The 19861-nt window shown below is 37.0% G+C and overlaps 2 protein-coding genes across 2 annotated transcripts; both read right to left on the bottom strand.

The window, feature by feature from the left end:
• Positions 1-10187: 10187 nt before the first annotated feature.
• Positions 10188-15571, bottom strand: LOC113749533 (calcium-dependent protein kinase 11-like). The gene is made up of 7 exons (XM_027293301.1): positions 14949-15571; positions 13483-13626; positions 13194-13346; positions 12998-13113; positions 11439-11606; positions 11083-11307; positions 10188-10436 (listed from the first exon to the last, which is right to left on the bottom strand). Exons 1-7 carry the CDS (start codon positions 15487-15489, stop codon positions 10302-10304), a joined length of 1482 nt encoding a protein of 493 aa, XP_027149102.1. The 5' UTR covers positions 15490-15571; the 3' UTR covers positions 10188-10301.
• A 1345-nt stretch (positions 15572-16916) lies between these two features.
• On the bottom strand, positions 16917-19519 carry LOC113749709 (subtilisin-like protease SBT3.17). The gene is made up of 3 exons (XM_027293536.1): positions 19165-19519; positions 18869-18966; positions 16917-17208 (listed from the first exon to the last, which is right to left on the bottom strand). The coding sequence occupies exons 1-3, from the start codon at positions 19365-19367 to the stop codon at positions 17132-17134; spliced, it is 378 nt and encodes a 125-aa protein (XP_027149337.1). The 5' UTR covers positions 19368-19519; the 3' UTR covers positions 16917-17131.
• Positions 19520-19861: the final 342 nt, after the last annotated feature.

Genomic DNA, 19861 nt, shown 5'->3' with positions numbered 1-19861 from the left:
ATGTCGGTGCTTCTACAAGAAAATAGCAAAAAACAAGATCGTGGAATCGAACAAACCCACAAAAAATAGGCTGTACTACATTTATGAAAATGAGCCCTGCTCCTTTTGGGTATGGTGCAATCCTATAGGTAGGGACAAATTGGGCAATGAATCTACTAGTCAAAGTCTAGAAACAAGAGTAGAAGAAAGTTGTGAGTTTCCTTCAACAGTGAATGGTAATAAAGGTATGTCGGCTGTGAACAATAGTGAGGTTTTGTTGGGGCTGCACACAAAGTTGAGCATGGTTGAAGACATAGTAGCGATGTTGAAAGTGATAATGATTTTGTCCTTTATCATTTGTTGTTTATCTATAGTTATTGCTGGTTATAGAAAATAGTAATTTGGTTAGTGGCAGCACATAATGTACAAAATAATCTAATGGTTTTGGTTTATAAAAAAAATCTAGTTTTTGTCATGGTTTATGTTCCTTAATGAAAGAAGGATAATATCTATACAACCTATTTATTCATAATTAGTATAGCCACAATCATAATTTGGATAGTCATAATATGGTAGCCGCAATCAAATATATGACATTACAAAAAAGAGCAACAATGCCAATAATGTCACTACAAATAACTAGCAACAATTCCAATAATGTTAAAGTATGAAAATAGGATCACTTACAAAACATGTTAATCCTGGAAATATAGGATGACCAAAAGATAGCATCTATGCCATTACAACCTGTTTACATCGACACAAATCCTAAAAACATCCATAAAGAAGAGATGCTAATTCTTCTTAGATCTTTTGGATCGAGGATTGGGGTTGTTGTCACTAACTACAGCAGTGTTGCTTTGCTGAGAGACTTGATGTAATGGTGCTTCTGTGGTTGGAGCTGAAGTAGATGTTGATGTTGCCTCTTGCTGATTATTGCTTGCTCGAGCTTGCAGCAAAAGAGGAAATTTACTGCCAAAGTAATTTTACAAGATTTACTTTACAATCAGGAGTACACAGTTTATATTCATGTACTTAAATATACCTTGTATAACTTGGACTTGGGATGAGGATGTTCCTTGCAAGTTCTCCTATTATGGCTAGTTTTTAAGCACCTCTTAAAGTATATTATCAAACCCTTTCTGGAAGCTTTCTATGGATCTCATAGTTCATTAGGACCTCTTCTTCTAAGTTTTTTGGACTCCACTTTCTACTGTACTTTGGTTCACTGAAGAAGCCTCTTGTTGGCTATCAACTGAATCTATTCTAGTATTTTTGCTAGAATAACTTCCTTATAGGTTTCCTAGCTGTTCTCTGCGTATGTGGCACCACGGTTTGTCTCTTTCTCACGAGAGTTTTACCAACCTTTCTTCTATTCTTCTTAGTTGCTTTGAAGGGAATTTGTGTGCCATTATTAGCTTGTTCATCAGCTATGCCATCTAACTCAATTTCTTGCCCTCTTGTATCACCAACATATGGTTCATTTACGGTTAGATCTATAGGAATTTGTGAAGCTACAACAGGTTTCCAGTCAGATTTGAATTGATTTCCAAACAACCTTCATTATATGGTAAGGCAAGTGGACCATTATTCGTCACTCTTTCGAACAAGAGCTTGCTATTTGGTGAGAGAATTTTGATAGGGATTTCATCTGCCTCAACATAAATATGCATATAGGGAAGTCTTTCATAGCAAGTAGTCAACAATTCTATGTCCACATCATCATTTATTAGGATAACACCTGCATCCAGATCATGGTTGGGAATGGAATACCAAAACTTTGCGCATGCCACGTGTTTTTCAATTTTGGAGTACAAGTTCAACAGTGAATATGGTGATAATTCATCAGGGTCGAATTTGTGAAACACTTTCACTAAATCACTTGTATACCTAATCTTGGGATGGTGTATAAACCGCCCACCATAGTACATGTGGATATCCACTATCATAAAAGCTAATGACATGGTCTCTAACATAAATTATTTAATCAACACTTTCAGAATTCAAATATAGATTAATAAACTATACTAAGCAACATCACACCACTGGATTTAACAACAACTAGTCAGATTATACAGTGAAATCTAATATAGTAGCCAAACCCAGACCCGGCACATATTACTTTCTTTTGGCATCAACCACATTCTCTAAAAATGCTAACAAAAAGTTAAGAAGTTTACATTTTTAAACCCCATTTTCACCGATGGACCACCTACTATAAAAATCACAAAAACCACATATTTAGGCCCAATATATAGTGGATCCAGGAATGGGTAATTTAACATACAAATCCTAAACATCAAATGGACTGAATATCGAAAATTAGGTTCTGATTCTTACTTAAAATTGCCAAACAAGCTTCACAATCAGATGCAATCACCAATTCGACCTTCCCTTCTTCGCGACCAAATGCAGCCAAGCCGTCTTCACACTCAGATCTACGATATTTTAGCAATGATGTCAAAAGCAATTTCACATTTCAATTTTCTAGGGTTTTTCACTGCCTAGAAAGGATGAACGAGAAAGATTCAATTCTTGACTCTCTATTTCTCTCTCTCTCTCTCTCTCTCTCTCTCTCTCTCTCTCTCTCTCTATTACTCTGATATTATAAATGAGGGTATTTTGGGTATTCAACATGCTGTCGGTAACTCAGCTGGTTTAGAAGGTCAATTCCACTTTATTCCTGAAGTTCAGGATGTTTATGTAGAGGTTTCTAAACGGTATGGGTGTAAGGTATCTTCAATCACAGGGGGTTCCGTGTATTTTACCCCTATTTATTTGATGGGTTTGTTTGAGTTCATTTGGGTATGTCATGGATATGGATGTAAATAAAAGACCTTTGATGAAAAAAGAATTACTTAAATTCCATATAGTCTAAGTTACTATATTTTAGAATTAATTACATTTATCTCCCGTGTACAATGACCAAACTACAAATAGACCCTTTGATCTTTAAAAAGTAATAGTCACCTCCCTTTGATTTTACAGAACATGTAACCAACTCCTAGAGCTGGCAATAAGGCCCAAGTCTCATTTAGAAACTCATGTCCATCCATAATTTGGGTGGGATGGGTTTCGAAAATCTTGGATGTGGGTTTGATGGGATTGAGATTGTGATACCTATTTAGTTGATGGGTTTGTCTGAATTCATTTGGGTAACTCATGAATATGGGATGTAAGTAAAAGACTTTCAATGAAAAAAAAATTTACTTAAAATTTCATATGATCTAAGTTATTATATTTTACAATTAATTACATTTCTCTCCCTTGTACATTGGCCAAACTACAAATAAACCCCTTGATCTTCAAAAAATAACAATAACAGTAACTGGCTCCTAGAGTTGGCTTGATGTGAGCGCGGAAGCAAAGATTAGACCGTAGAGAACATGTTGAGTAATGGATAGAATTGAACCCAAACTTGGACCACTCAAGAACGGATTCAACGGTAGAGGACGTCACAATCAAGTGTGTGCGCTTGATTGATAAGTCGATAAACAACCTAGGAATCACGCTAAGATGTTCAGCTTAGCTTTCACAAGCTAAAGGAATTTGCCTTAATGGAAGACAAAATTCTAGAATTTTATTAATAATATCGCAAAACTGAATGTAAACAATCACTTGAGGCTATTTGTAGCCCTAACTAAAACCTAACAAAGCTTGGAAAACATGAAGAGGGTTCGGCCAGCCCTTGGGCTTTGCTTTTGGCCGAAATTATCCCTAAGTAGGCAACTTAATTAACTAACTAAATAACTAATTAAGGTACTAATGGACCTAAGGCTTACACGGCCAGCCCCTAGGCTCAACATGAGCTCATTAATCTAGGTCCAATGTGGCGTTTAGGCTTGACTATGTGTGTCTTCAATTGCAAGCAACATCTTGCTCAAGCCTTTCAATGGCTTTGGGAACAACATCTTGACTTTGGGCACCACGAACTAGTCATTGAAGTGCAAACGGGCTTGATGAACTTAAAAATCAGCTAGGTCCATATCATTCCCCTCATCTTAAAGGCGATTGGCCTACAAATTGTAGCACGAAGGGCCACAAGATGGGTTACATGTCGTCGAGACAACCTAATGATGATCATGGTCAAGGATGGCATCCAATACACGGACCACCATGAGCAATGCTGAAAAGGACCAGTTGTAGTACTTAGGAGCTCACGGACCAGCTTCAATGCTTGTGTATGGAAGAGGTATGGATCCTCAAATTGGGGCGGAACATCTTCCCACAATCCAACGCCTTCAAGTGCAATTGCCGGTGCATAGCACAAAAGTAGGTGGGGAAATAAGGAAGCTTCATACGGATGATCTAGACGTAGACAAAAGTAGTTGTAATGCGCATTGAGGAACTCTTGCGTTGAACGAACTTGCGATATGCAATCAGCCCCAATGTCTACAAAAATGAAACAACAAGGATTAGTAGACATCTCCCCAGAATGAGATGAATGTGGGAAGGAAACATAGACATGAGAAGAAGAGAGGAACAAAGGTAATAAGGGAAAATTTTCTGGAGTGGTGCTGTCAACATCTTCACAAAAAGGAATGACAGCAAGGTTGGGTGAAATGGGAGTGCAATCATGCAATTCCATATCCGTGTGATTAACCTGCACAAAGGAAGAAAAACTAGGAGCGATTGTGTTAGTAAAGTTGGAAGAAGGAAATTTGTCACACCCAACCCTGACTAACAAGCTATGCTTCATAGCTTTATACACCCCCTTGACTGAACTCACTAGTGCTTTTCTCTCTTCACTACTCTCAATCTCACTTTTTTCTTTTTTTTCTCGACTCACACTCCAACTCATATTCCTCATGTAACCTCGCTTGATCCTCTTGGACTTGTCTAGGGGCAAGAGGGACAAGAGTAATCTTGTTATCACCATGCATGAAGGAATACTTGTTAGCTCGACTATCGAAGTTGACAGCTTTGTCGTATTGCCAAGGTCGTTCTAAGATCAAGTGACAGGCTTGCATGGGGACCACACCACATACCACCATATCTTCGTACCTACCAATGCAGAATGGGACCTTCACTTGTCTAAAAACTCGTTCACCACCATTGTTATTTAACCATTGAAGTCGATATGGTTGAGGGTGCTTGGTGGTTGGAAGAGATAATTTCTCAATCATGAACAAGCTTGCTACGTTTGCACAACTCCCTCCATCAATTATTAGACTACACAACTTGTCTTTGATGTGACAACGAGTGTAGAACAAGTTATCCCTTTGCTCACCTTCATCCTTTAAAGCTCAGGCAGCAAGTACTTTTCTTGCAACCAAGACTCCAACATTTCCTTCACATGGCAATTCTTCCTCCGAGTGGTTGCTTTCTTCGACTATAGGTGGCATACCTTCACAATCATTCTCATTATCCAATACCACTTCTCCATTAGGCAAGATAAGCATGGTCCTTTGGTTGGGACATTGAGATGCTATGTGCCCAAAGCCTTGACACTTGAAGCATTTAGCATCCCAATTTCGCGATTTTGGGGTTCTTTGGCTAATATCCACCTCGGCCTTAGGTGCTGGTTTAGCATCAATGACCCTCGGTTTTGGTGGTTGAGAAGTCCCTACAGTCGTGTCCTCGCCTCTTGAGGACGAACTTCAGCAATTTCCAGCTTGATAGTTGGAATTTGAGCAAGTGTTACCCCTCCTCTTGAGGCGCCTTTCCACCTTCACCGCCTTATCCAACAACTCATTTAAATCAAGGTAATGATGCAGCTCCACAATCTCAGCAATGTCGTCCCTTAATCCACGCAAAAATCTGGCCATAGTAGCCTCCAAATCCTCATGAACATCAGCCGTCATCATGGCCATTTCCATTTCCTTAAAATAATCTTCAACCGTCATACTACCTTGGGTAAGAGTTTGTAATCTATTGTGCAAATCTCTATGGTAGTAAGCTGGAATGAAGCGTTTCCGCATCAATCTTTTGAGCTCATCCATATCCTTACGGGATGCTCATCATTTCTCCTCCGACTTGCACGAAGTTGATCCCACCAAATTGCTGCGTAATCGGTGAATTCAATAGCTGCGAGCTTAATCTTTTGACCCTCTGAATAGGATTGGCATTCAAAGATAAGTTCCATCTTCCTCTCCCACTCTAGGTAAGCCTCTGGATCGGACTTGCCTTGGAAAGGAGGAATTTTGAGTTTAATCCCTCGGACTTCATCATCGTCTCTGCCCCTGGAATGTCGCTTTGCTCCTCTAGTTCGGTCCTCTTGGCCCTCATAGTCAGCCTCATTGTTTGAATCACTTGATTCATCCAAAAGAGGTTTCCTTTTGGTGGTACTTTTTGACGGACCGGACTACTCCACCTTGCTTTCCAATGCGTCAAACCTTTTGTTCAATTGATTCAACGCCTCAATGATATGTCCCATGTCATAAGGAGTGTTAATATTTCCAACACTTTGAGACATATTTAATTCAACCTGCAAGGAGAAAGGTTAGTAATAAAGTTCCTCACTTCGCTCCCTGAGTGTTTACCCTCACACTCGTGTTTGCGCTCAAGTGTTTCACTCTCTAATAATCTCACCAAACAATTCTTTAGGTTCGCTAGTTGCTCGGGTTGAACAAACTAGGCGCTACCACAAGGTTCGTTCTTGACTAGTCAACAAGTGACACAAGATAGTAGCAATGAATGGAGGTGAGTGACAACCTAGACATGACCTAAAACTCGGATTATGACTAACAATAACTAATGACTCAAAAAAAAAAGAAAGCAAAACAATGACCTTAAGACTGAAGTTTTGAAAATCCTAGAAAACTCTACCCAAAACCCAAATTTCTAGAATTTGGTTGAGCTGCTGGTTTGTGGCTTTTTTTTTGTCAGTGTTTTGGAGATTTTGGGTGTTCCAATCAGGTACAATTCGGTCCTCAAAATGCAGTCAAATCAGTTTGCCAAACAAATGCAACCGATTGTTAGAACTTTGAGGATCCAAAGGCGGTTTGGCTTGGTTTTGTGTGGTGGGTCAGGTTTAGTTTAGGAAACTGTTTTGAGTGCTTGTGGGGCTGGTGAGGTCGGTTGGGACGCTCTTGGGGTAATTAGGACTTTGGCCAGTGGGTTTTCTTGGCCGCCTCTAATCCCAAGTGGACTAGAATTTGTTATAGCTCACGGTTGGGACTTGGCTCTCAATTGGGAACTAGAGCCGCAACTTCCTTTCTTTTTTTTCGGTTCTTTCTTCTTTTTTTTTTTTCTTTACGGATCACTAAGGGATTTTTTTTTCCAGAAATCAGATTCAGTCCCAACTAATTTGAAGTTTCGGATCAAAGGTTCACGATTGCCAAGAAAGATGAAAGTTTGTTTCAAGAACCCAAGGCTTTTCTCAAGAGTTTCCAAATCTATTTTTTTTTCCAAGAATTCCGAGAAGGCTGATCAAGAAGTTCAAGAACTCCCCAAATCTGCTTTTGGCACTCAAGATTTGCAAGATACAACACAAATATTCAAGGAACAAACGCAAGACAGGTTCGGCAGCAACCAAAGAGACAATCCCAGCAATGGTACTCGACAACAAGGTAAGTAACACCCTTCCTTTTTTTTTTTTTTTACCTTCGGCTGGGTTGTTTGGCACACCCAAACGACTCAAACCCAATCAAGAATTACACTATAATCTGACCCCAGACAAATAACAAATGGCAAACAAATTTTCTGGACAGATTGCAACTCAAGACTAATGAAACTCAAGGCGCGACAAGAAGGGAAGAAACTCTAGCTGCCGCCAACAATTTTTTTTTTTTTTTGGGCAAGACACGGACAACCAACGCAACTGGACACACGCAAACAATGAATGAATCTAGAAAATTTAACGCAAAACACGGTGCAACAAATCTGGAAATTGTGGATAGTGAACTCAACAACAAAGACAGATTTGCTACGAAACAACAATGACCACGACAACAACCCTACCACTTAGCGACAAATATTTAGGGAATAAAACAGACTCAAAACAAGAAAAAAAAAAGGATATACGTGATACCTCTAACCTTGCTCTGATTACCAAATGATGTGAGTGCGGAAGCAAAGATTAGATCGTAGAGGACACGTTGAGTAATGGATGGAATTGAACCCAAACTTGGACCACTCAAGAACGGATTCAACGGTAGAGGACGTCACAATCAAGTGTGTGCGCTTGATTGATAAGTCGATAAACAACCTAGGAATCACGCTAAGATGTTCAGCTTAGCTTTCACAAGCTAAAGGAATTTGCCTTAATGGAAGACAAAATTCTAGAATTTTATTAATAATATCGCAAAACTGAATGTAAACAATCACTTGAGGCTATTTGTAGCCCTAACTAAAACCTAACAAAGCTTGGAAAACATGAAGAGGGTTCGGCCAGCCCTTGGGCTTTGCTCTTGGCCGAAATTATCCCTAAGTAGGCAACTTAATTAACTAACTAAATAACTAATTAAGGCACTAATGGACCTAAAGCCTACACGGCCAGCCCCTAGGCTCAACATGAGCTCATTAATCTAGGTCCAATGTGGCATTTAGGCTTGACTATGCGTGTCTTCAATTGCAAGCAACATCTTGCTCAAGCCTTTCAATGGCTTTGGGAACAACATCTTGACTTTGGCCACCACGAACTAGCCATTGAAGTGCAAACGGGCTTGATGAACTTGAAAACCAGCTAGGTCCGTATCATGGCTCCTTTGATTTTAACTTGCCAGAACATGTAACCAACTCCTAGAGCTGGCAATAAGGCCCAAGTCTCAATTAAATACTCATGCCCACCATAATTTGGGTGTGATGGGTTTTGAAAATTGGGATGTGGGTTTGATGGGATTGAGATTGTGTTACCTATTTATTTGATGGGTCTGTCTGAGTTCATTTGGGTATCTCATGTACCCCATATATTCTAAATTTTCCTATTTTTATTAGATTAATTTTTCATACATTAATAGTGTATGTCAGCGTTGGATAAATGACGGCTATATAAAATTTGAATTTTGAAATTTAAATTTTGTACATATATCATAGATTCAACAGTGATATTGTATATACTGTCAGTATATATAAGATTTACTTATTTTTATTTCAACATTTCTTTTTTCTTGTCTCTTTTCCTCTGTTCATTTTTCTTAAAAGCCTCGCCACTCCACTTTTATCCTATATATCGTCTCTTTAACCACAGCAATCAGGTTAGCACCTACCACAACTCCATTTAAAACATTTTTTCGTATTGCAAACATATTTCTTCTCCATTTTTCATTTATAATTTAAATCTTCAATTAAAAGCAAAATTGTTGGGTGAAGCCTTAAATGGCTGCTTCGCACAAAGGTGGCAAACGTAAAAAAAATAAAATAAAAATGAAAAATGAAAGGAAAATAAAAAAGAGAAAAAGGAAAGATACGGAATTTTAAGTTAAAATTGAAAAAAAAGGTGTGCAAAAATCTCTTGTAAAATAAGTTTTAGTAAACTAAGAATAATTAAGAAAAATAAAATAAAATAATTGTAACTAAACAAAAGAATAAAAATAAATTAAAAATTTTTTTAAAAAAATTAATAGAATTAGGCTTGTAATTAATGTATCAAGTCAATATCAATAAAATTTTATAATGACTAATTCGGATCTTGGGTGGGACTAATCTAAAGTCAATTTCACAGTCGTCCCGACCAAATGAGTGCCAAAATGAATATGGATTAAGGCCAGATAAGTTGCACGAGTCCATATTTACAGTCTCATATTCAATTTAAACTCATTCCATACATCTTGTTGAATTATATATAGAATAATTTTTCCTCATTAAACACATTTTTAAATTATATGTTGAATGCACTTTGAACTTCCGTGGTACATCCCCTTACAGGCGGATTCTCGTAATTTTGCTTGTTATGGTAGGGAATCCCTAGCAATTGGCTGTTTTATATATCGGGTAATTCAGCCATGCTGACTCTATGAGAAAGAGATTTTAGCGACTGAGAGAGGCCAGTAGCGAGCTCAATGTCAAAAGTAGGTGCTGAGCCTCTAAATGGAACTAAAAATTACCAAAATCAGGGAAATTCAACTACCGCAATTTCTTTCGGCAAACAGGAAAAATTATATCCATCTTGAGTGCTCGAAATTTTTCTTCTCCATTTCGAGTTCTTTTGATCAATAGGTTTCTGCAAAACTGTTCATGGATGTACGACATGTTGCATACGGAATTGTGACGAGTTTAGTTCAGTCTTGGATAAAAATCTGTTATCTGAGCCAAGGAAAGTTCAGTGATGAAGCTAAAAAGAAATTATTGTAACAAAAGAAGGTGAAACTAGACCGAATCAGAGAGGTTTTCATTTACATTCATTCAGCAATTGGAATATATAATACAAGAAATCTTTTCAATCAGTCCAAATTTTCTTTTGCTCCGAGGGCATCAGCCAAACTGATGTTGATATTTCCTCTCATGGTTCTGCTACCAAGTCCTGCATTTCCCTTTCTCATCATTGTAGCGAATTCCCCATAATCTATGCGTCCGTCCTATTTATGTTGAAAAGAAATGACCGTAAGATAAAGAGTAAAGTAATTAAAGAAAAATGCTGCACGCTGATTAGAAACCAATAAAAGCAGCAGCATAGCTGCAGACTGAATAGTAACTGAAAATACTTTCCTACAAACATAGGAAGACATACAAATCCATGAAGTTACTGATGAAATGAGAATAAGGCCATCATATAGGTGCTGAATATTCATTTGATGCCGCTAAATTTACCAAGTGAAAGAAATTTTTTTTGGGGGGGGGGGGGTGTGTGTAGGGGGCTGATTTTCCAGCCTTCGGTAACATCCACTTATAAATTACTCTATCAATTTTGATGATGATATGATGCATATACTGCTCATTTCAAGAGCCTATATTTAAAATATGGAATGATTTTCAAGCGTGTGGTACATTAATACTGCAGAAAATCCTGTACAACAATGAATGATGAAGAGCCAAAACTCAACCAAGAACTCTACTTTTTCTGTCTTGTGATGTTAAGCAGCACAGAATAGATAGGTAATGCTCAAATTAGACATCCATGAGAGAAAAGAACCTTATAAAATCAAACTGAGAGAGCCACACCTAGTAGTTGTGTAAGTTAATTAATGTTTCAACAACTGTATGATCATAGCTTAAGAGTCTTACATTGTCTTGATCAATTTCTCTGATCATCTCATCCAGTTGACCATCAGCCAATCCAAAATCTTTGCAAGCTTCTTGGAGCTCATCAATTGTGATGTAGCCACTACCATCCTTGTCAAAGAATGTGAAAGCAGCAAGCAAGTTTTCCTCTCTCTCCATCTTGTTCATGTGCAGTGTAGCAGCGAGAAATTCACCATACTCTATTGTGCCACTGTTGTCGATGTCAGCCTGACACAACCCTTTAAGTATCAGTTTTAAGTGCTCTTCATTCAGAATGAGAATTGCTGACGTTTTGGAATTTTATGTAACCAAAAGAGAAGTGCTAGGATTTCAAGATAACACTCAGGTGTTTTATGTACCGCATTCATAAGTGCTTTGATGTCTGACTCCATTAGTTCAGAGCCTACTCTTTTTAATCCCTGTTTCAATTCCTCAAAAGTTATTGTTCCACTGTTGTCTGTATCAATCATCTTAAACAACTGTCCCAAGCCACCAATTTCTTCTTCTGATAGCCTCTCTGCTATGACCTGCAAATAAATGTTTCCAAAAGATTAAATTAGTGCAGTCTCCATTAAAATGCAGCAACATTTCGACATTCATTTCCTGCAAGTTGATATATATAAAAGGTTAAGGTACAAAGAATATCAGATTTCCTTGATTAATGACACTAGTCCCGCCTTCTAAGCTGCATATTTTGAGTATGCAAATGGTTGTTATCAACAGAAAAGAATTCAAGAGAGTGCACTCTTTTTCACTTCTTCAATCATCATTAAAGTTAGATTCAAATTCTTTCCATCAACTTAAAACATGAAGTTGTCCAGAAAGAAGTTCCAAATTTAGCTTGACAACAAAACGTTGGTAAAATGCATGCTTTCATTTGCAGAAACAAGACAGAATTGCCAAAATTGTTCAGCTGAGCATGGCACGTCACCCTGTAAAACCTGATAGCTGCCTCTTGACACATGTTTTAAAAAGCCATTTCATAGAAACTTTGGTGTCCACTCTACAGAAGTATTCAGCTTCAGCAGAATGAGTAATACCTTCAAAATCGTTAACACTGACTATGAACACAGAGGTAAATTGAGAAGATAACCTGGGATTCACACCAAAAACAACATACTTTGGCTGAACCAAGTTCCAACATTCTGAATAATAAATGCAACTATTTCTTTAGAGTCCAAACACAAGCCTGTGCTTTCCCTTATCTTTGTTTTGAACACTTGGGACTTCACTTGTTCAATAAAATATCATGTAGATTGAGAAGTAATTTGGTTGGAAACTAGAGCCAATAGACCGTCATTATCACTGTTACTAAAAACCATGCTATGATTAATGAGTTGGTTTGGGTTATCTACAAAGAAAACTTAGTATAAATTCTGCTTGATCCCAATTTCAATTTCAGACATCGTTCCTGTTACTTCTGTCTCTACAGAAGAAGGAACCATTTACTTGTACTCATTTATGTATATCACAATACAACAACCCATATATTAAGTCTTTTCTCAAACAGGTAAGCTCATCAAAGATGAAGATTGCCACATTCTTCATTTTTAAGACAGTCTACATGCTCTAATTGTGTTCAACTTGTCAGGAAAACTTGCACAGCTGAAACTATTTTATCAACATTTTGTTGCTGTATCCGGCACATTAGCTTAGCCAATTCATCTGTTCAGAATTTGTTCAAAATCATGCCAAGGACTCATAGTACCAGGGACGTGGTCATCGCATGAATGTGCTCAACGCTCCCCAGAACTAGATATCTCAACTTGCAAGTTGCAACTGTGTAACTTTAAGAAAGTGTCTTAAGATAAAAAGTTTGCTGGGAAGGCAACCAAATTGAAATATAACATGCATTTTCTCTATTGGAAACATTGGAATTTGACTGGAGAAGTAAGACATTAACATAAAGAAAACTTACGCGCAGAGCCATCTTCTTAAGTTTGTTCATTGCACAAAACTGCTTAAGACGGGATAAAACTGCAGAACCCAAAGGTTTATCTGGTGCTACCTTGTCATCAACTATCCAAGGGTGACCTATCTCAGAAAGAAAATTCCTCTTAAGCATAGAAACAGTGTCAAAAGAACTAGTCCTAACACACCAAATATTTGCTTACATAGTACTTCATGGGCAGTTATTCGTTTTCTAGGGTCCCTGCAGAGCATTCTCTGTATCAAGTCCTTTGCACTATCTGAAATCTGAGGCCAAGGATCAGATACAAAATCTATTTTCCCTTTCAATATTTGCTTGAAAATGCCATTATCCGTTTCTGTAAATTGAGAAATTGCTAAATGTTAAGGAGAACCAACTGTCTTAAGTACCAGGAAACGTAAAATCTCCACCCTCTCAGTGTAATTATTAGCTTACTCTTTGAGTTGCAAATTGAAAGTCATTGAGAAAGCTACCTGCCCAAAAAGGAGGAACCCCAGATAGCAGGATGTATAGAATAACACCAGCACTCCACACATCCGCTTCAGGCCCATAGTACTTATGCAGCACTTCAGGTGCAACATAGTAGGGACTTCCAACAACATCAGAAAGATATTGCCCTGCAAGTGAAACCGTTAATAGATAATGATAAACTTTTCTGAATATTTTGTGTCTAAGTGATTCTTAGTCAGGATAATTCTATAAACATGAAAATCAGGCTCCAAAGTGAAATTCTGTTTTCAACTGAGAGTATTTAAGATCACGTGGATGATTTAAACTACCCAAACTTTTGATATGGCAGTCATTCAATCAAGAAGATATCCTCTGGCAAAAGAAAAACATGATTTTTATTGTGTGTCAGAAAGCTTTTATGTATATAATTAACATACCATCATGATAATGAGCAACAACTTTGCATTCTTAGTATTTTTGATGAACTAGATAGAAGAAATTCAACAGAACTATCCATTTATATAACGATCTGTGGTTCCAAAACTGGTAGCCAGGTAACTTATTGGTTATGACAATCAGAGGGTAACCTGAATTTTTTTTTTAAGTGTAAGTAACCTGAATGTTGTTTACGTTAATAATCCCAAAAGGCAATTTCCACAGAAAATAGTACCTCTTCCTAGTAAACTTTTTTCTTCTTTATGTGGCTATGTTCATGATGACAATATGAAAAGAAAAATAATAGTCATGTCCATTCTCTGTACGCAAAATAAGAATTTTCTGAAGATGCTGTCAAATCATCGTTGAAGCCCACTGAACGAAAGTTTCCAATACTGCACTGAACGCCCTGCTTATTGAATTTTTGGGACCATATTTCTATTTCTCCACATGTATTGCTTCATTTCTACTCCATTCTTCCAGTACATCTAACAAAAATTTACACATTATCTGACTCATCACTTGAATCCCTTTGCAATATAGAATTCACCTCAAATTTGTTCACTCCTTCCCTATCTTTTCTTGTAACAGAAAGAAAATCTCTAATAGGATAAAGCAAGTAATTCTGCTTTCCTAAAATACATTAAAAAGGCACGTGGATATGAAATATGAAAATGATTTATTATTGAATCCATTTCCACGGAACAACAGATGGAATAACAAGATCAACGTTTGTTAATGCAAATATTGAATAGAGGCATTCAGTTCTTGATAATGGTCAGGAAATTCAAGATATTGTAAATGAGAGGCTGATGCAAGCAGAGAAAATCAAACAGACAAAACTAAAAAACCATAAAATGCCCCATTTCTTTGTGATCATAGTGGCAATGAAAACATAGCTTTTTCTTCTTTTGTGTTTTGTCAATAAGCTCCAAACAGATTGGATGCAAATCCTCAAAATTTTGAGTACTTGACCAAAAAATATTCTGTCAAGGCAAGATAGAGAGAACAGACTGACAAGATTGAATAGAAGAATGTAAGATGATATTCATACCTGGTTTATAAAAGACAGATAATCCAAAATCAGTGGCCTTCAGCTTGGCATCCTCATCAGCAGTATCAAACAAGAAATTCTCAGGTTTCAGATCTCTATGCATAACCCCAAGAGAATGGCATGCCTCTACCACGCTAATGATAGTCTTCATCAACTGTGCAGCTTTTCGCTCACTGTAATGACCCTTTTGTACAATCCTGTCAAAAAGCTCACCACCATGACACAGCTCCATGATAATGTGAACAAACAGATTGTCTTCATAGGTCCCTTTAATCCTCACAACATATGGATGCTCAGACAGGTGGTGCATGATCTGGATTTCCCTCCATACATCATCATAGTCCTCTTTGCATAAAAGCTTTCTCTTTGGAATTGATTTGCAAGCATATTCAATGCCTGTGGCTTTTTCTGTGCATTGGTAGGTAGTGCCAAATTGACCTTGGCCTAATTTCTTTCCAAGATTATAGTGTTCTCTAAGTCTTGGAGTTTGATAAGGAAGGACACTGTTAGGAGCTTTTGAGGATGAGGACGGCTTCTTCATGGATGATGATTAGATCCTCCTTCTTCTTTTGTTTTCTCTGCCTGTAGAACTTTTATTTTCTTGATCTTGAATTTTAGAAGAATTCTCTCTCTCAATCTGCCTCCTCTCCTTCCTCTGCCTCCCTGTTGTTATATTCTATATCGTCGGGAGCTTTGGATTGGCTGGTAAATAACTACTTTTGGGTGTTTTGGTCATAGCACTTGGCGGGGATTGTGGGGGGCTTTGACTTTTGCACGATCCTGGAGTGACTTGGCGGGGATTGTTTTAATTGGCCTAAATATAGCAATTATCTTTTCTAGTATTGGTACTTCTTTTATCCTGGGGTGTGAGGTGGTGCAGAAGAAAAAGAGTCAGATTGACAGCAAATAAAAGAGAGACATTTTTTTTCCCATTTTGGTGTATGGTTTACAATAATTGTATAAACTACGGTCATGTTATCTGTGATTATAGTGGTAAGATAATGAAATGACCTCTAATTTTCTACACTATTTGTTGCTTCACTATCGCAAGTATTTAAAGCCATAATTGATTGCAATGCATGCCTTTGGGACAAGCTGGTCATCGCTCGTTGTTCCCTTTCACCTTCAAGGTGAGAACTTAATTTTGCTACGATGTTGCAAGATCTCAAGTCTAGCTAGAGATGGAAAATCAGATGTTTTTTCTTTTTCTATTGTTTTTCAGAAAAAAGGAAACTGTTATCTTTTTAGATATAGATATATTTACAAACTCCATGACACCCTTTATTAGATAATTAAAATCATCTGTGGCTTTGACTAGCAACACAAATAGATCATCAAGCAGTAATTGCCTTGAACTGTTTATATTGTCTTAAGTTGGAGACAAGCCTGTTATTAATTGCCGAGCAAGTTTTGGTTTAGTGACTAAAGTTAAAGTCTCTCGTGATCTAAAGGTCATCAACCGATGTACTGCTAGTATTGAGAATAAAAGATCGACTCCCATACATCAAAGCCAAGGAAATCTTTACCAAGATCTCTATAGACTATATATATGACTGCCTGCCAATACAAACAGCTATGAGCTTAAAAACTCTCACTCATTGCTCTTTGACAAAATTTGCAGATAAAGACAAAGGCAGCATCCAGTTACTAACAAGATTTAGCCTCAAGTTTGTGGCCAATATTGGGAATTCAGGTAATAATGTCTATTTGCAACCAGCATTTTAGTTGGTTTTAGAGTAAAAGTTCATCCCAGTTTTGGCCATCTCTTCACGTACTCCTATTTCCAAGGAAAAACGTTTTGCCAAAAGGTTCATTTCTCCGCATTTCTCCACTACGTATGAACTCCCAAAATAATACACTTCATATCAAACTCAAGTTTCTCAACTTCCAAATAAATCCAAACTTAACCATTCAATTTTATTCTATGAAGCACCAACATGTATTCCAAGTATGAAAAGATGCATAATATGAGGAACTAATTCATCAATACTTTAAAAGATTCTCAATAACTCTTACTTTTTATTTGGTACAATCAAACATTCATACTGCATAAGGTCCACACTGTAAGACTTAGTAGTACATATAGAAGTGTTTTACTTATCCACTTATCACTTCAAACACGCAGCTAAAAGTCTATATCAGTAGTTTATACATAAGAAAACCCAACAAGCTCAATAATGAATTCACACGTGCAGCTTCGTAGGTCCAGAATGAAGGTGAAGTTTCTGGCTTTCGACAACTTGCAGCACTCCTGGTTGTTCTGCCAAAATATTGTATTCATCAGTCTGTCGCATTTGAACAAGAATATGTGCACCTTAGAGTTTAACTCGTGCACACTAAGAAAACAAGCAGCAAGAGGTTGCTTTGAGATTGACCAGAGCATTTTGGTTGTACTCTATGCCAGCAATAAGAAGAAAGAAATCCTGATCTATTTGCAAAATCAAATTTGCCTCACGTTTCAGGACTCCTATGTAATATGAGACCTTCATCATGTGATTTTTGCTTACAGTTTAGCAGATGGCATGTAGGAAACCACCTCAAAAAATTTGAATTAGTCAACCAGAAATCTCAAACTAATAATAGACTCGTGTTTCCAGACTTACCACATCAATAAATATTCTAATACAGGACATAGTTCTCCAGAGCAGATGCAGATAACAAAGATAAACCATATAGCATATTACTGATTTAGTTATTTCACACAATTAAGCTTCTATTCAGTCAGAAGACACCTAAGCCCTTCTGAAAGTAATTTAGGGAAATAAATATCAAGAATATCCCATTTGAACTCATGAAGCAGATTCTGATCACTTGTCACTCGAAGAGCAGATAAGGGTGAATGGAAGGACAAAGTCAGCTAACAAACTTTCAAGTCAGGAGTAAAAGCACCAATAAAGCATTGTTGTAAAGATCTCTTCATTTAGTGTCCCTGATGCTATTTGATAAAGAAAAATGGTACAAGCATATCATGACATGGAAAACATGTACCAAATTCCAAAACTCAAACTTAATATTAATTATTGTAACTTCTCATCATGCAGATATTTTGCTTTAGAAAAGTCAATTTGAGTATTTGCCTGATCAAAAAAATTCAGCTATTAGTAGTTCTTATGGTATCTACAATACAGAACTGTGACACTATTTCATTACCTTAGGTTTCTGCTCATATTAAACAGAGGCCAATTGAACGCCCATATTTCTCATCAACAAAAATACTTATGAAGGACAGAGACAACGCCACAATCCTAAGCAGAAATCTGAATTTGAACAAATTTTCCAAGAAGAGTGAAAGTATCTGAGAGAACTTTTTCACATTTGGTTCATATAACTAAGATTGAGCAGTGGAGGAAGCTAGAGGTAATCAAAATCTTGCTGAATAGCATGGATTCCAAAAAACCAGATACATCCTACTGTGTGGGACACAAATCTCATAACACAAAGAGTTTTAATTTATACTGAAAATAAACACCATAGATTCATAACTTCCTTGTGTGATCAACAATTCAAAACCTGTCTAGTTAAAGAGCGTAATCAAGCACTATTTGTCAAAGCATTCTTCCTTGCCAAGTCTCAGATCAATATTTAGAATCCATAACATCCACTAAATGAAATGCTTCCATAAATCATAACTTAGATTGACCATTTCAAAAAGGCAATCAACCCATAATTCAACATAATTCAACAAACATCATCCATAATAATTTGTTAAAATTCCTTTAATCCTGATGCATATATGTCCATTTAAAATGGTTTTTACAATACAAACTCTCCCCCAACCCCAATCCCCTCCCAAAAAAATTGTAAGATTTAACAACAATATTAAATATAACCGCGATCATCATGATAACAACCATGTAAGAAAAGCAGCACAAAATATACGTATATTACTAATCAAATCAAGAAAAACACCAAAAACTTACTTGAGAGCTCAGCAACCTGTCCAGGAGTCAGCTTAGCAGAGAACCCACTGGCAGCATGTTTATAACTGTACACCAAAGCCTTCTTTGCAGCCTCCTCACTGATTTTATTTTTAATTTATTTTCAGGTTTTCCAAAATTTTCACATGAATCAGCATAAGATAATCAAACCCATGTACCACAATGCAAAAATAAACAAAAAGAAAAACACAAGCATAATTTCCATGCTAGAATTCCATTAAAAACAAAACATAAAACAAAGAGATAACTTTTGAAGAGGGGGAAAAAAAAAACTGGACCTGCCAAGAACAGAGGAAAGAGTCTTGATATGGTAATCCTCAGGTTCTTGATCTTGGGGTCTCTCGGTATAAACTATGTGGACCTTGGCCTCAGATGATGATGGGATTTCTGAATCAGCCATTGAAATTGAGGGAAAGCTCAGGAATACCAGAAGAAAGGTTAATGAAACTGTTGAGAATAAGAAGATATGGCTTTTCTTCATCACTTTTGGGTGTTTTTATATGAGAAAATATCTTCTTTTATAGCTGGAAAAAGAGATTATGGCGATAATGTCAAGATTTATTAATGCTATTGATTATTTAGGAATACCGCAGGACAGGGTATCTCTTTCTGTGGTTTTTGCTTAAGAATGAAGGTTTTGATTTTGCCGTACATTTTTCTTTTTTTTATTTTTATTTTTTGAGGTATGAAAGATGGTCCAGGAAGGATACGCCGTTTTGACCAAGTAAAAGAAGAAGGCTAAATTACGCTAACCACCCCTGTAGTTTTAGGAAAAGTGAAGGGCCTCTCCTCTTAATTTTAAAAATGTAGGGACCTCCCCTCTTGTTTGTTATAAAACGTCAAAAGCTTCCCCGCTCTGGTTAAGGAGAGGGAGAGAAATTAACTAGTTTTATAGTTAATTTATTTCAAGGGTTATTATCACTTTACTCCCTTAAACTATATCACTATTATCAGTTTATCCTTTAACGTTATTTT

This window comes from Coffea eugenioides, chromosome 10, assembly GCF_003713205.1.
Source record: "Coffea eugenioides isolate CCC68of chromosome 10, Ceug_1.0, whole genome shotgun sequence".
In the NCBI taxonomy this organism is placed as follows: Eukaryota; Viridiplantae; Streptophyta; class Magnoliopsida; order Gentianales; family Rubiaceae; genus Coffea; species Coffea eugenioides.
The sequence above is the reverse complement of the archived record's forward strand: the minus strand, read 5'-3'. Positions and strand labels throughout refer to the sequence as shown.

Excerpts from the sequence above, each read along its gene's own strand:
- LOC113749533 (XM_027293301.1), bottom strand. The coding sequence starts at position 15,489 with ATGAAGAAGCCGTCCTCATCCTCAAAAGCTCCTAACAGTGTCCTTCCT. Across the intron at positions 13,627-14,948 it reads ATCTGTCTTTTATAAACCAG|GGCAATATCTTTCTGATGTT; the intron begins GTATGAATATCA and ends TTTCACTTGCAG. Across the intron at positions 11,607-12,997 it reads TTAAGAAGATGGCTCTGCGC|GTCATAGCAGAGAGGCTATC; the intron begins GTAAGTTTTCTT and ends ATTTATTTGCAG.
- LOC113749709 (XM_027293536.1), bottom strand. The coding sequence starts at position 19,367 with ATGAAGAAAAGCCATATCTTCTTATTCTCAACAGTTTCATTAACCTTT. Across the intron at positions 18,967-19,164 it reads CTTTCCTCTGTTCTTGGCAG|TGAGGAGGCTGCAAAGAAGG; the intron begins GTCCAGTTTTTT and ends AAATAAAATCAG. Across the intron at positions 17,209-18,868 it reads ACAGGTTGCTGAGCTCTCAA|AACAACCAGGAGTGCTGCAA; the intron begins GTAAGTTTTTGG and ends ATATTTTGGCAG.